Here is a 13,391-nt window from a genome sequence, read left to right on the forward strand (position 1 = left end):
AGCTTGGCTTCATCTTTCTTCCATGTCTGCAGTTCTTCTCTTTGTGACTAGTCTTTGTTCTGCCTTGAGCCGATCCATTGGTGTTCCACCAACATTTATGCCGTCTCTGGGATCTTCTGGTCATTGATGTCCTCATGTATCAGGGGGTGAGGTGGAGGCACCATGATTGGGCTTAAGGGTCTTTCCAATCCCTTAAACACAGGGGCCTGACAGCGCTCACTAGAAGCCTTCTTCACTACTGTGTAATCCTGAGGAACATTGGGATTTTCTTGTTTACAGTGCTGTGGAAGACGAGGACGGGGGCATCTCTCTGGTGTTGTCCTCTTACTGGATAGAACTGGTGATCTGAGGGACTGGGGAACCTCCATCATGATGTCCTTGTACAGATCTTTGTGCCCTTCTAAATACTCCCACTCCTCCATGGAGAAATAGATGGTGACATACTGACACCTTATAGGAACTTCGCCAGTCAGCACCTCATTCATCTTGTAGGTGAGTTCTAGGATCTTTTGGTTCAGCTAAAGATAGGTCTTGTAGAATCCTCTTCTTCTGTGCGCCGGTCGTAACCATGGCTTGGACCTTCAAGATGGCAACTTGTCTTGGCCTGGACAGAGCAAACATCAGTCTGCGGACACATTCTGCATTTTTGACTGGAGTTCTTGCTGTGGTGATGAACCCTCTATTTGCCCATATGACACCAAAATCATGCGCTATGCCGAAAGCATATCGAGTCTGTATAAATATTGGCAATAGCATCTTCAGCATAGGTACAGGCTTCAGCCAGGGCCACAAGTTTTGCTTCTTGGGCGGACATTCGGGCTGGGAGTGCTGTAGCTTTGATCACTGACACTGAGGTGGTTACAGCATAACCTGTATGAAAGGTGCCCTTTCCATCAGCAAATCTTGAGCCGTCTGTAAACAGGGTGTAATCTGAATTTTCAAGTGGGTGTTTAGAGACGTTGTCGGGCGTTACAGTTTCTTTCTCTATGGGGTGCTTCACACACAGCGAGCTCGCTGCCGAGATCGCTGCTGAGTCACGCTTTTTGTGACGCAGCAGTGACCTCATTAGCGATCTCGCTGTGTGTGACACTGAGCAGCGATCTGGCCCCTGCTGCGAGATCGCTGCTCGTTACACACAGCCCTGGTTCGTTTTCTTCAAAGGCGCTCTCACGCTGTGACATACAGATCTCTGTGTGTGACAGCGAGAGAGCGACAAATGAAGCGAGCAGAGAGCAGGAGCCGGCGTCTGGCAGCTGCGGAGGCTGGTAACGAAGATAAACATCGGGTAACCAAGGTGGTTACCCGATATTTACCTTAGTTACAAGCCTCCGCAGCTCTCACGCTGCCTGTGCTGCCGGCTCCGGCTCTCTAAACATGTAGCTGCTGTATACATTGGGTTAATTAACCCGATGTGTACTGTAGCTAGGAGAGCAAGGAGCCAGCGCTAAGCAGTGTGCGCGGCTCCCTGCTCTCTGCACATGTAGCTGCATTACACATCGGGTTAATTAACCCGATGTGTACTGTAGCTAGGAGAGCAAGGAGCCAGCGCTCAGTGTGCGCGGCTCCCTGCTCCCTGCACACACAGCTAAGCGGTGTGCGCTGGTAACTAATGTAAACATCGGGTAACCATACCCGATGTTTACCTTAGTTACCAGTGTCCGCAGCTTCCAGACGCCGGCTCCGTGCAAGCGCAGCGTCGCTTGCACGTCGCTGCTGGCTGGGGGCTGGTCACTGGTCGCTGGTGAGATCTGCCTGTTTGACAGCTCACCAGCGACCATGTAGCGATGCAGCAGCGATCCTGACCAGGTCAGATCGCTGGTCGGATCGCTGCTGCATCGCTAAAGTATGAAGGTACCCTATCTCCTGGAAGCAATCATGATGTTAAGCTTCATTTTCCTCACTACTACCCCCCCCTTTTTTTTAATCTATTATCCAAAGCATAATTAGACTCAAAAAAAGGTGTGTGGCACCAGAGTTCTACATTTAGGCATAAAAGTCACATTGTGTAGATTGTACATAACCGGGAATACCATAAATATCGAGTTATGTGTAACTTTATAATGGAAAACCATTTCTATGACTTTTTAACCTTCGCTTGGACCACAGCAATCTGCATTACAATCTTTCTTTCTATAAAAAGAAAATAGATGATTCAAGAGATTAAATATCATAAACACAATGCCATAAATCATCCACATACCTTAAACCCAATTATTGTAATTATAAATAAATTAGATTATTAATAAAGATTATAATAATTAACTAATTGTACACAGCCTGACCTCTATGCTCCAATATCTACCAATAAATCTAAACATGTTCACAATTTTTAGATAGAATCAGTAAAATAAAACACTATTGTCAATTACTTTTTCCAATATAATTTACAATGAATTGCTAAAAGTGGGGAAAAGTCTCCTTTTTTTTTATAGCAAACAATAGGACTACCCCCCCTGTAAGTTGAAACTTTAGTTGTTTGACCTACAAACTGGGAAAACCTGTATTTTGGGTCCACACCCTGAAGCCAAAAGCAAACAGGGCTTGTCTTCTCCTTGTTGGGTTAAAAATCTCTCTCCTCCTTTTATATATTTTTTAAAAAAACATGCAACTCTCAAAATTCACCCATCCACAACTGGAATACATCCTTTTTCATTTTTCCTTCTTATCTACCATCAGTCCTGCTTCTAAGGTACGTTTATTTAAGGGTTTATTTCCTCTTAGTTTATTGCTTACTAATTAATAAGACATTCCCCTATGACAGTGCTGACTCAATCCAACCTGCACACTATATATATCTTAAATGTCTTCCACTGCCATCTCCAGCACAACCACTCATTCATTCATTCATTCATTCATTCATTCATTCATTCATTCATTCAATCTTTTAGTACTATTAACTTTCACTAACAGCTTTAATTTATTATTTTCAATATAGCAATGGACTTTAACATTTTGATCCCTGAGACTCGCATTGCAAATACTCATTTGTGCGCACTTGCCGTTTTTTGCCACAGATTTCCTGCGGTTTTGCTGCATGTTTCGTTCATAACATCTCTGCAGTGATTCACCTTATGGGGAAAAAAAATGCTGTGCGCACTATTCGGATTTTGACAGCTGCATGTTTTGCTGCGGGATTCCCGCAGCCAAAACAATTGCATGTCACTTCTTTTCTGCACGTCGCTGCGGGATTTCACTCCATTGACTGCCATGTAATCGTGAAATCCCGCAGGGAATAACGCAGGCAGCAAATTCTGTGCAGTTCATTGCGTTTTCCTGCATTATTCCCTCCGGTATTTTGCAGTTTCGGGACATAATGTTCATCACTGCCTGCGGTTTGCAGGGAAGTGATGTCATTATGATAGGAAGAGGAAGCTGAGCAGAGAGTAAACACACACATCACAGACACCGAACACACACACATCACACTCACACACAGACACCGACATATAGAATACACATAGAAAGCAAACGGACGTATAGAAAAAAAAACACGTGGGCTCCGCCGTATTTTTACCGTCCAGCCGAGGTAAACACACAGCGGTGGCCCGGTATTCTCAGGCTGGGGAGATCGGGGGGCTGGGTTAAAGCCCCCCCCTTCCCGCAGCTGAGAATATCAGCCCGCTGCTGCCTCGGGACTGTCGCATCCATTATGCGGCAGTACCGGAGTGTCCCGGCTCTTCCTGTTACTGTGATGCGGTGGCAATCAGGGTAATATAAGGAGTTAATGGCGGCAGATCGCCGCCACTAAGTCCAGGCTTGATCATGGCAGCGTCTATATGACAGCTGACATGATCAACCCGTAAGTAAAGTGAAAAAACACACACACCAAAAAATCCTTTATTTTAAATAAAACACAAAAAAGCCCCTGGTTCACCCCTTTATTAACCCCTCCAGAAACACACAGCTCCGGCGTAATCCACGTCCTGCGATGCTTGCATCCAGCCGCGACTGACACACAGCGCTGAATGAATGCAGCCTCGCAACGAGACAGTAGAAGTAACCACAGGGCATTTCCCATGGCCGGTAATGTGAACACACATTACCGCTCAGGAGAAATGCAGCGTGTGCTCACAGGGACTCTATCTATCTATCCTTCTATCTATTCTTCTATCTGTCTATTTATCTATTTATCTGTCTGCTATCTATCTCAGAAGGAAATTACTTTTGTTTTTTTTTCCCAATGTGCTTTATTGCATTTAATGCATTAAAGCACATGTACCAACCCGCATGCGGCAATACCGCGGTAAAACCGCGGCAAACCGCATGCGGTTTTCGGGTGCGGTTTGCCGCATTTGTTTACCACAGGTGCGGTAATCTTTCAGACCCTGAGGAATTTTCTTAAGAAAATTCCGTTTTCCAGTGCGCATAGGGCCTAAATCCAATTTCCTACTAACCTGACACTCTTTATGACAGTCCCAACTCCCAAATATTACTTTATATATATTTGTCCATGATCTTAGTCTAATTATAGATAAAAACACCTTTTTTCTGTCTGAGTATATAGTAGTCCACCCAGTCTGTTTAAACATTTACACAGCACATGGTTTTCTTCACACATCTCCCTCTCACTTCTTTTGTAATAACCATGCCTCAACCACCATGTGCTTCATCCACCATTTTAAGATCTGACCTGAAATGTCTGCCACCAAGAATAGCACATGGTTTATCACAGTATTGCGGCCTAGAGTCCCCAAATCCACAACAAAGTTCACTCTCATCCGGATTTTTCCGGTCACAGCTGGAACAGGCCCATACCACAACATCGCCATTTTGGTCGCTCACAAGGTACATTTTTATTTTATATATAACTCAAAATTCTGTCTTTCTTCTGTCTGTCTCACTCAAACACCCATCTAGAACGACAGTTAGCCGCCCCTTGGGATCTGACTGCTCTTATCCACACTAGACAATCCAAACTGCCACAGATAGTGAGATCCTCCTTTTTACTAAGGGACACCATAATATGTTGGAAGGTAGTGAGGAAGGCCTTTCAGCTTCCCTTTCTGGTTTCCAAACATATGCCAATATTTGGTCACCCCGAGTTTCCCCAAGGAGCTGAAATTAAGAGGGTCGCTGATCAGAGCTGTGATCAGTTGCAGACAGCGGGGTCCATTATGTGCCGGGAGGAAAAACGGTGGATGTGTCCACAAGAAATTATGGACAAATTCAAGATACACAGGAAACATTTTATGCAGGTCCTGCAGCTTCATTCTTTTTGTCAGTCCAGACTCAGAAAGTTGGAGAGGGAATCTGTCTCTCATGCCTTAGATGACAGTGTAGGCCCGCACACCCAAATGGCGAGTATCACCTCATTGTACAGCACCATGGGGCACAAATTTGTTAAATTAAAACAGAGCAAAATGTTCAGAACATGGGAGAGGTGGACAGGAGATGAGGAGATAGCGGAGATGATATTACAAGGGTGGGAATGGTGAGAAAATCCATCTTGTGTGAGAGATGGAGGGAGACTTATTTCAAGCTCATGCACACAGCGCTGTATGGCTTTAACATCCCGCCTTCCCATAGTTGCCCTGGCCAGATTACAGCGTGTCCTAAGTGTGGGGTGCCCTTTACGAATCTGTGGCATGGGGTGTGGGAGTGCACAGAAGTAACAACATATTGGAAGCAAGTAAGGGACCAGATTCAAGCATGTTGGGGAACGAAACTTCCACAAACACCACAGGCTCTGCTCTTCCATTAATTACGCCCCCCCAAATCTGAATCTCTGAGTATGGTAGACAAAGTAAAGATTCCTAGAAACATCCACACAATTTTAGTGGTGGCTCTTCGGGCTTTGTTTAGTGAGTGGCTTAAACCAAACACTCCATCAATGGGAGCAATAATATCTCAAATGGAACATCTATTGGGACTGGAACTGATAGAAGCAGAAAGGAGTAAGGGTACCGTCACACTTTAGCGACGCAGCAGCGATCCCACCAGCGATCTGACCTGGTCAGGATCGCTGCTGTGTCGCTACATGGTCACTGGTGAGCTGTCAAACAGGCAGATCTCACCAGCGACCAGTGACCAGCCCCCAGCCGGCAGCGACGGGCAAGCGACGCTGCGCTTGCACGGAGCCGGCGTCTGGAAGCTGCGGACACTGGTAACTAAGGTAAACATCGGGTATGGTTACCCGATGTTTACCTTAGTTACCAGCGCACACCGCTTAGCTTAGCGTGTGCAGGGAGCAGGAGCCGGCACTGGCAGCGTGAGAGCTGCGGAGGCTTGTAACGAAGGTAAATATCGGGTAACCACCTTGGTTACCCGATGTTTACCTTGGTTACAGTTTACCGCAGGCTGTCAGACGCCGGCTCCCTGCACATTCAGGATTGTTGCTCTCTCGCTGTCACACACAGCGATGTGTGCTTATCAGCGGGAGAGCAACAATAAAAAAACGAACCAGGGCTGTGTGTAACGAGCAGCTATCTCACAGCAGGGGCCAGATCGCTGCTCAGTGTCACACACAGCGAGATCGCTAATGAGGTCACTGCTGCGTCACAAAAAACGTGACTCAGCAGTGATCTCAGTAGCGATCTCGCTGTGTGTGAAGTACCCCTAAAGAAAAGTCAGCAGATAGTTTTTCCGCTGTGGAAAAAATTCATTGGTTTTCATTATAGTCCTCGGGAAATCCTGAAAATAATTAGCCCTTTCCGCCATACAGAATGGTATTGTCTGGAAGACCTGGGAGGGACGTTGGGGGTTTTGGGACCATCATTAGACACTTAGCATGTACCATATGGAGATGGTAGTCGATACCATAGCAAGAACATAATTGTGGAAGGGTTCACACTCACATTCTTATTCTTTGTTTGTGATACTACCTTTTTATTTTTTCTTCCTTTGCAAGGTTTACAGTTGCAGTGATGAACAAATCAATCTCTTGTATGCTGATGTTTACTATTTGACCATGGAATTAACTGTTTAATTTTTTTATGTTTAAAAATTTGAATAAAAAAGATGTTTGTTTTAAAAAATAATAAAAAAAATACTTTATTTCATAATCACTATTATAACTTCAAAAATAAAAAAAAAAACGCGAGACCCTACCTTTTAACGTTCTATTATCTGTTACTGACTGCCCCGGTTCTGGCACATTATTCTGTGATAAATCTCTGTGTGAGACTATAGTTGGATTGTGTGTTACACTGGGGACAGGACGGGGCCAGGACTGTATGTGGTGATCATGTGAAACCGGTAACTGCTCCGGAGATTTCTTACAGGGGATCTTTCTGATGTTACATCGTCATCTTCTCTCCATTCAGGTCCCTACAATATCGGATCCTCTCAGATCTTCTATATAAGAGAATTCTCCTGATTGACCCATCAAGGATGGATAGGGACAGGGACAAGATGGCGGAGAGGATATTACACCTCACCCTAGAGATCCTCTTCCGGCTTACTGGAGAGGTGAGAGATTCTGATGACGTCACATTACATCATTCTTATCTATGGGAATAACAGATGGACAGAACTGGAGAGGTGAGGACTCTGGAAATGTCTGTAGTGAGATTTATTAATGTGTCTCTCCATAACCAGGATTACACAGTAGTGAAGAAGACCTCTAGTGAGCGCTGTCAGGACCCTGTGTCTGAGGGACGGGGAAGACCCCTGAGCCCAATCACGGGGCCTTCCCCTCACCCCCTGATACGTGAGGGCATCAATGGCCAGAAGATCCTAGAACTCACCTACAAGATGATTGAGCTGCTGACTGGAGAGGTGACACTGCTGGGAATGCTGGGGCATTATACAGTAACGCTATGAAGGGATCGGGGGATGACGGTATCATTGTATATGTCAGGTTCCTATAAGGTGTCAGGATGTCACCGTCTATTTCTCCATGGAGGAGTGGGAGTATTTAGAAGAACACAAAGATCTGTACAAGGATGTCATGATGGAGGATCCTCAGCCCCTCACATCACCAGGTAATAGACAGGGCTAAATACACACTGCCTATAATTATCTGTATGTAAAGAATAAATTCAGTTCCTGTATGTGTTTCCTCCAGTTCTATCCAGTGAGAGGACAACACCAGAGAGATGTCCCCGTCCTCTTCTTCCACAGGACTGTAAGGAAAATCATAATGTTCCTCAAGATCATCAGGTAGATCATATTATTTTAGAAAAATGTAAAAAGCATGTAAAAATCACTCCCGGCGCTGGCGATGCCTCACAGTATGGGGTGCACACAGTGTGAGGTTTTAGTAGACTGTGGTCTCATAAAGAGACTGCAGACTTGTGCCTCAAGCCTACAGAGCCCCTTTAACCACTTCATTACCAAGCAATTTTTTTGTTTTTCATTTTTTCCTCCTCTCCATCCAAGAACCATACCTTTTTTTATTTTTCATCAATATTGCTGTATGACGGCTTGTTTGTTGCAGGACAATCTGTACTTTTGAATGACATCATTCATTCTGCCCCATATTGTACTGGAAAATGGGAAAAAATATTCCAAGTGCAATGTAATTGCAAAAAGAAAGTATAATTGCACAATTGTTTTGGGGTTTTTTTTAGGTTTTTTTTATTTACAATGTTCACTATATGGTAAATCTGACCTGGCATTATGATTCCCCAGATCAGTACGAGTTTGTAGATACCAAACATGTATACTTTTATCTAAGTGGTGAAACAAATTCAGAAGTTTAAAGAAAAAAACAAACAAACTGAACTTTTGTCGCCATTTTCTGAGACCCATAGTATTCTCATATTTCGGGATCTGGGGCTCAGTGACTGCTTATTTCTGGCGTCCTGAGCTGATATTTTAATTACCGTATTTTTCGGACTATAAGACGCACTTTTTTTCCTCCAAATGTTGGGGGAAACTGGGGGGTGAGTCTTATGGTCTGACTGTGGCTGCGGGGAATGTGGGTGCTGCGGTGGAGCGGGTCATCGGGGGCACGAGCAGGCTGTAGCAGCCTGCCGTGACCACGTGGGCCCGCTCATTTAATATGCACGCCCATCCTCCCGCCCATCTCTCAGCGCTGAACCCGGCACTGACAGGTGGGCGGGATGATGGGGAACGGTGAGTAATGTGTACTGATTCACTGCAGCCTGGAGTGATCATGTGCGGCTGTATTCACTGCCCCCCGCGCATCATCATCAGTGCGGGGGGCAGTGAATCAGTACACATTACTCACCGTTCCCCTGCAGCATCGCGATCTCCTGTCTGTGCCGGTCAGCTGACTTGCGTGGAGACTAGCGCCGCGCACAGCGATGACGTCATCGCTGTGCGCACGTGTCCACACGCAGCTGCCGGCACAGACCCCGGAGGACATCGCGATGCTGCAGGGGAACGGGGACGGCTCCACTCAGCGGTGCTGCCGCTGACCTAGACGGTAAGAGGAGCGGTGCTGCAGGGAGTGAGGTAGGGTGAGTATGAACGTTTATTTTTTTTATGTGCCACAGGATGCGGCCATATACCAAGATGAGGGCATATAGCAGGATAGGGGTATATTATGAGCAGCATGGGGAGTATATGAGCAGGATGAGGATATATAGCAGCATGGGGAGTATATGAGCAGCATGGTGAGTATATGAGCAGCATGGGGAGTATATGAGCAGCATGAGGGTATATAGCAGGATTAGGGTATATTATGAGCAGCATGGAGAGTATATGAGCATGATGAGGGTATACAGCCGGATGGGGGTATATGAGCAGGCTGGGGAGTATATGAGCAGGCTGGGGAGTATATGAGCAGGACATTACCCCATAACGGTGTCAGCAGCAGATCCTCGCCCCATAAGTGTGTCATGACCACATTTTTTGCTTAAAATTTTATTTTCCTATTTTCCTCCTCTAAAACTAGGGTGCGTCTTATGGTCCGAAAAATACGGTATATGATTAATTATATCATTTTTGGGCAGATGCAACGTTTTTGTCCTCTGTTATTAATGCAATGTTGTGGTGTTTGAATTTTATTTCTCGCCACTCCGTGACTGATCAGAGTAATCTATTTTATATTTTGATCGGACTCTTCTGAACGCAGCGATACCAAATGTGACTATTTTATTTGTTTTATTTTCATTGGGGCAAAAGTTCGGTGATTTGAACTTATATTTTTTTATATATTTTTTTAAACTTTTTTTTTTTACATTTTTTAATTTATTTTACTAATTATGATTACACTTTTCGATCACTTGTGCTTTTCAGAGTGATGCTTCATAATCAGCGTCACTCTGATCAGCAGAAATGCTGATCTCCTGTGAATGTTGGCACACTGCTGACAGTCACAGGAAGTGAGTCATCACAACGACAGGGGTCATTAGCTGAACTCATGCTGCCATGTCAACACACCAGCACCCTGTGATCGCGTCACAGGCCACCGATGGTGACAGGGAACAGAGTGATCCCCACCAGAGCGCATTAGTTGTGCTGTTAGATTTTGACAGGTAAGTCTAAAGCCCGCTACACACGCTTCAATATATCTCACAATCCGTCGGTGGGGTCAAGTTGTAAGTGACGCACATCCGGCATCGTTTGTGAGGTATCTGCGTGTGACAGCTACGTGCGATCAGGATTGAACACAAAACCGTTGATCGCAAACACATCGTATCTTTGTCTAGAATTGAGCGTTTTGTTGCACGAACCTAGTAAATTGTAACGTGTGACACCCCTCATACGATTTTTGTGTCTGATGCTATGTGCGCAGGTGTGCGCTCTGCACCGCAGCTTAAAAAAGGTCCGCTTCACAGCGCAGCTGAAAAGCTGCGTTCTGAAGCGCCTCACAATGTCTGTCATTCACTAATCTCTGTCAGTCGGTCACTATGTCAGTCGGTCACTATCTCTGTCCCTCACTCTCTGTCCATGTCAGTCTATCCCCCTCTCTCATATACTCCCCAATCCCCGATCCCCGGCGCTGCACGCCATTCACACTGCTCCGGCGGCTTTTACTGTTTTGAAAAAGCCGGCCGCCCATTAAACAATCTCGTATTCCCTGCTATCCCCGCCCACCGGCGCCTATGATTGGTTACAGTGAGACACGCCCCCACGCTGCGTGACAGGTGTTACACTGCACCCAATCACAGCAGCTGGTGGGCGTGTCTATACTGTGTAGTGAAATAAATAATTAAAAAAAACGGCGTGCGGTCCCCCCCAATTTTAAAACCAGCCAGATAAAGCCATACGGCTGAAGGCTGGTATTCTCAGGATGGGGAGCGCCACGTTATGGGGAGCCCCCCAGCCTAACAATATCAGCCAGCAGCCGCCCAGAATTGCCGCATACATTATATGCGACAGTTCTGGGACTGTACCCGGCTCTTCCCGATTTGCCCTGGTGCGTTGGCAAATCGAGGTAATAAGGAGTTATTGGCAGCCCATAGCTGCCAATAAGTCCTAGATTAATCATGTCAGGCGTCTATGAGACACCCTCCATGATTAATCTGTAAATTACAGTAAATAAGCACACACACCCGAAAAAATCATTTATTAGAAATAAAAAACACAAACACATTCCCTGGTTCACCACTTTAATCAGCCCCAAAAAGCCCTCCATGTCCGGCGTAATCCAGGATGCTCCAGCGTCGCTTCCAGCGCTGCTGCATGCAGGTGACCGGAGCTGCAGCAGACACAACCGCTCCTGTCACCTCCACGCAGCTAATGAAGACAGCCGCGCGATCAGCTGAGCTGTCACTGAGGTTACCCGCTGTCACTGGATCCAGCGGTGGCCACGGGTAACCTCAGTGACAGCTCAGCTGATCGCGCTACTCACCTCAGTTGCTGCGTGGAGGTGAGAGGAGCGGCGGTGAGTAGCGCGATCAGCTGAGCTGTCACTGAGGTTACCCGCGGCCACCGCTGCATCCACCGCTGCATCCACCGCTGCATCCACCGCTGGATCCAGTGACAGCGGGTAACCTCACTGACAGCTCAGCCGATCGCGCGGCTGTCTTCATTAGCTGCGTGGAGGTGACAGGAGCGGATGTGTCTTCTGCTGCTCCGGTCACCTCCATGCAGCTGCGCTAGATGCGGCGCTGGACCATCCTAGATTACGCCGGACATGGAGGGCTTTTTTGGGCTGATTAAAGTGGTTAACCAGGGTATATGTTTGTGTTTTTTATTTCTAATAAATGATTTTTCGGGTGTGTGTGTTTATTTACTGTAATTTACAGATTAATCATGGAAGGTGTCTCGGGGAGACGCCTGACATGATTAATCTAGGACTTATTGGCAGCTATGGGCTGCCAATAACTCCTTATTACCCCGATTTGCCAACGCACCAGGGCAAATCGGGAAGAGCCGGGTACAGTCTCAGAACTGTCGCATCTAATGTATGCGGCAATTCTGGGCGGCTGTTGGCTGATATTGTTAGGCTGGGGGGCTCCCCATAACGTGGAGCTCCCAATCCTGAGAATACCAGCCTTCAGCCGTATGGCTTTATCTGGCTGGTATTAAAATTGGGGGGGACCGCACACCGTTTTTTTTAATTATTTAATTATTTATTTCACTACACAGTATAGACACGCCCACCGGCTGCTGTGATTGGGTGCAGTGTGACACCTGTCACTCAGCGTGGGGGCGTGTCTCACTGTAACCAATCATAGGCGCCGGTGGGCGGGGAAAGCAGGGAATACGAGATTGTTTAATGGGCGGCCGGCTTTTTCAAAATAGTAAAAGCCGCCGGAGCAGTGTGAATGCCGTGCAGCGCCGGACATCGGGGATCGGTGAGTATATGAGAGAGGGCTGCTAAACTCAGGAGTTTAGCGGTCACCGGTGAGTCCTTCACTGGTGACCGCTAATCAGGACGCGACACAGACAGAGCCGCAGCATGACAATGAAGTCGGGGGAAGTTCACCCAAGTTCATTCTGACAGTGCGGCTCTGTCTGTGTCTGCTGTCAGCGGCCATTCAGCTCTGCTACATGGCTGTCTGTGTCTGCTGTCAGCGGCCATGTAGCAGAGCTGAATGGCAGATGACATAGTAAAAACGCATCCCTACACATTACACACGCTTGTCAAGTCAATAAATAAAAAAAAAGGTGCCCAATGCATACGTCACAGAACACATGATCTAAAGGATCGCACATAAAATTGATCAATTTAACATAGACTACTAACGCACGTGTGACAGCAAATGAACGACCTACGTGCAATCTCATAAGATCCCGTATGCAACCTGGGCGTGTCACATCGCAAATGTGATTGTACAACTAATTGCAACGTGTAAAGCAGGCTTAAGGGGTTAACAGGTACGCTGTTAGCTATGTCTGCTGATCAAATCAGCAGACATGTGCAGAGATAAATACAGGTTGACCACATGAGCCCAGGGTAACGGGAGGGACCTAGGACATATATACATCCTAGGTCGTGAAGGGGTTAATAAAATATATATTTACACACATACATTTTTCACAGAGTTTGTCACCAAAATGCTGATTAAAAAAAAAAACGTGGTTGTCTTACT

At 46.3% G+C, this 13,391-nt stretch overlaps 2 protein-coding genes across 3 annotated transcripts in view; one reads left to right on the forward strand and one right to left on the reverse strand.

The window, feature by feature from the left end:
* LOC142311975 (uncharacterized) overlaps positions 1–13,391 on the forward strand; it is a 452,821-nt gene that overhangs the window by 364,313 nt on the left and 75,117 nt on the right. Inside the window, exons 1-3 of one of the 2 annotated variants that reach the window (XM_075350844.1) lie at positions 7,616–7,716; positions 7,799–7,922; positions 8,006–8,100. The exons of the other annotated variant lie outside the window; for it this stretch is intronic. Coding sequence (XP_075206959.1) covers positions 7,693–7,716; positions 7,799–7,922; positions 8,006–8,100 — 243 coding nt within the window. The 5' untranslated portion in view covers positions 7,616–7,692. Of the gene's footprint in view, positions 1–7,615; positions 7,717–7,798; positions 7,923–8,005; positions 8,101–13,391 lie in introns of those variants that run through there. 2 annotated transcript variants of the gene reach the window in all.
* The window catches only part of LOC142311970 (uncharacterized), a 423,868-nt gene that overhangs the window by 128,282 nt on the left and 282,195 nt on the right, over positions 1–13,391 (reverse strand).

The sequence above is a fragment of the Anomaloglossus baeobatrachus genome, chromosome 5 (assembly GCF_048569485.1).
Source record: "Anomaloglossus baeobatrachus isolate aAnoBae1 chromosome 5, aAnoBae1.hap1, whole genome shotgun sequence".
NCBI lineage: Eukaryota > Metazoa > Chordata > Amphibia > Anura > Aromobatidae > Anomaloglossus > Anomaloglossus baeobatrachus.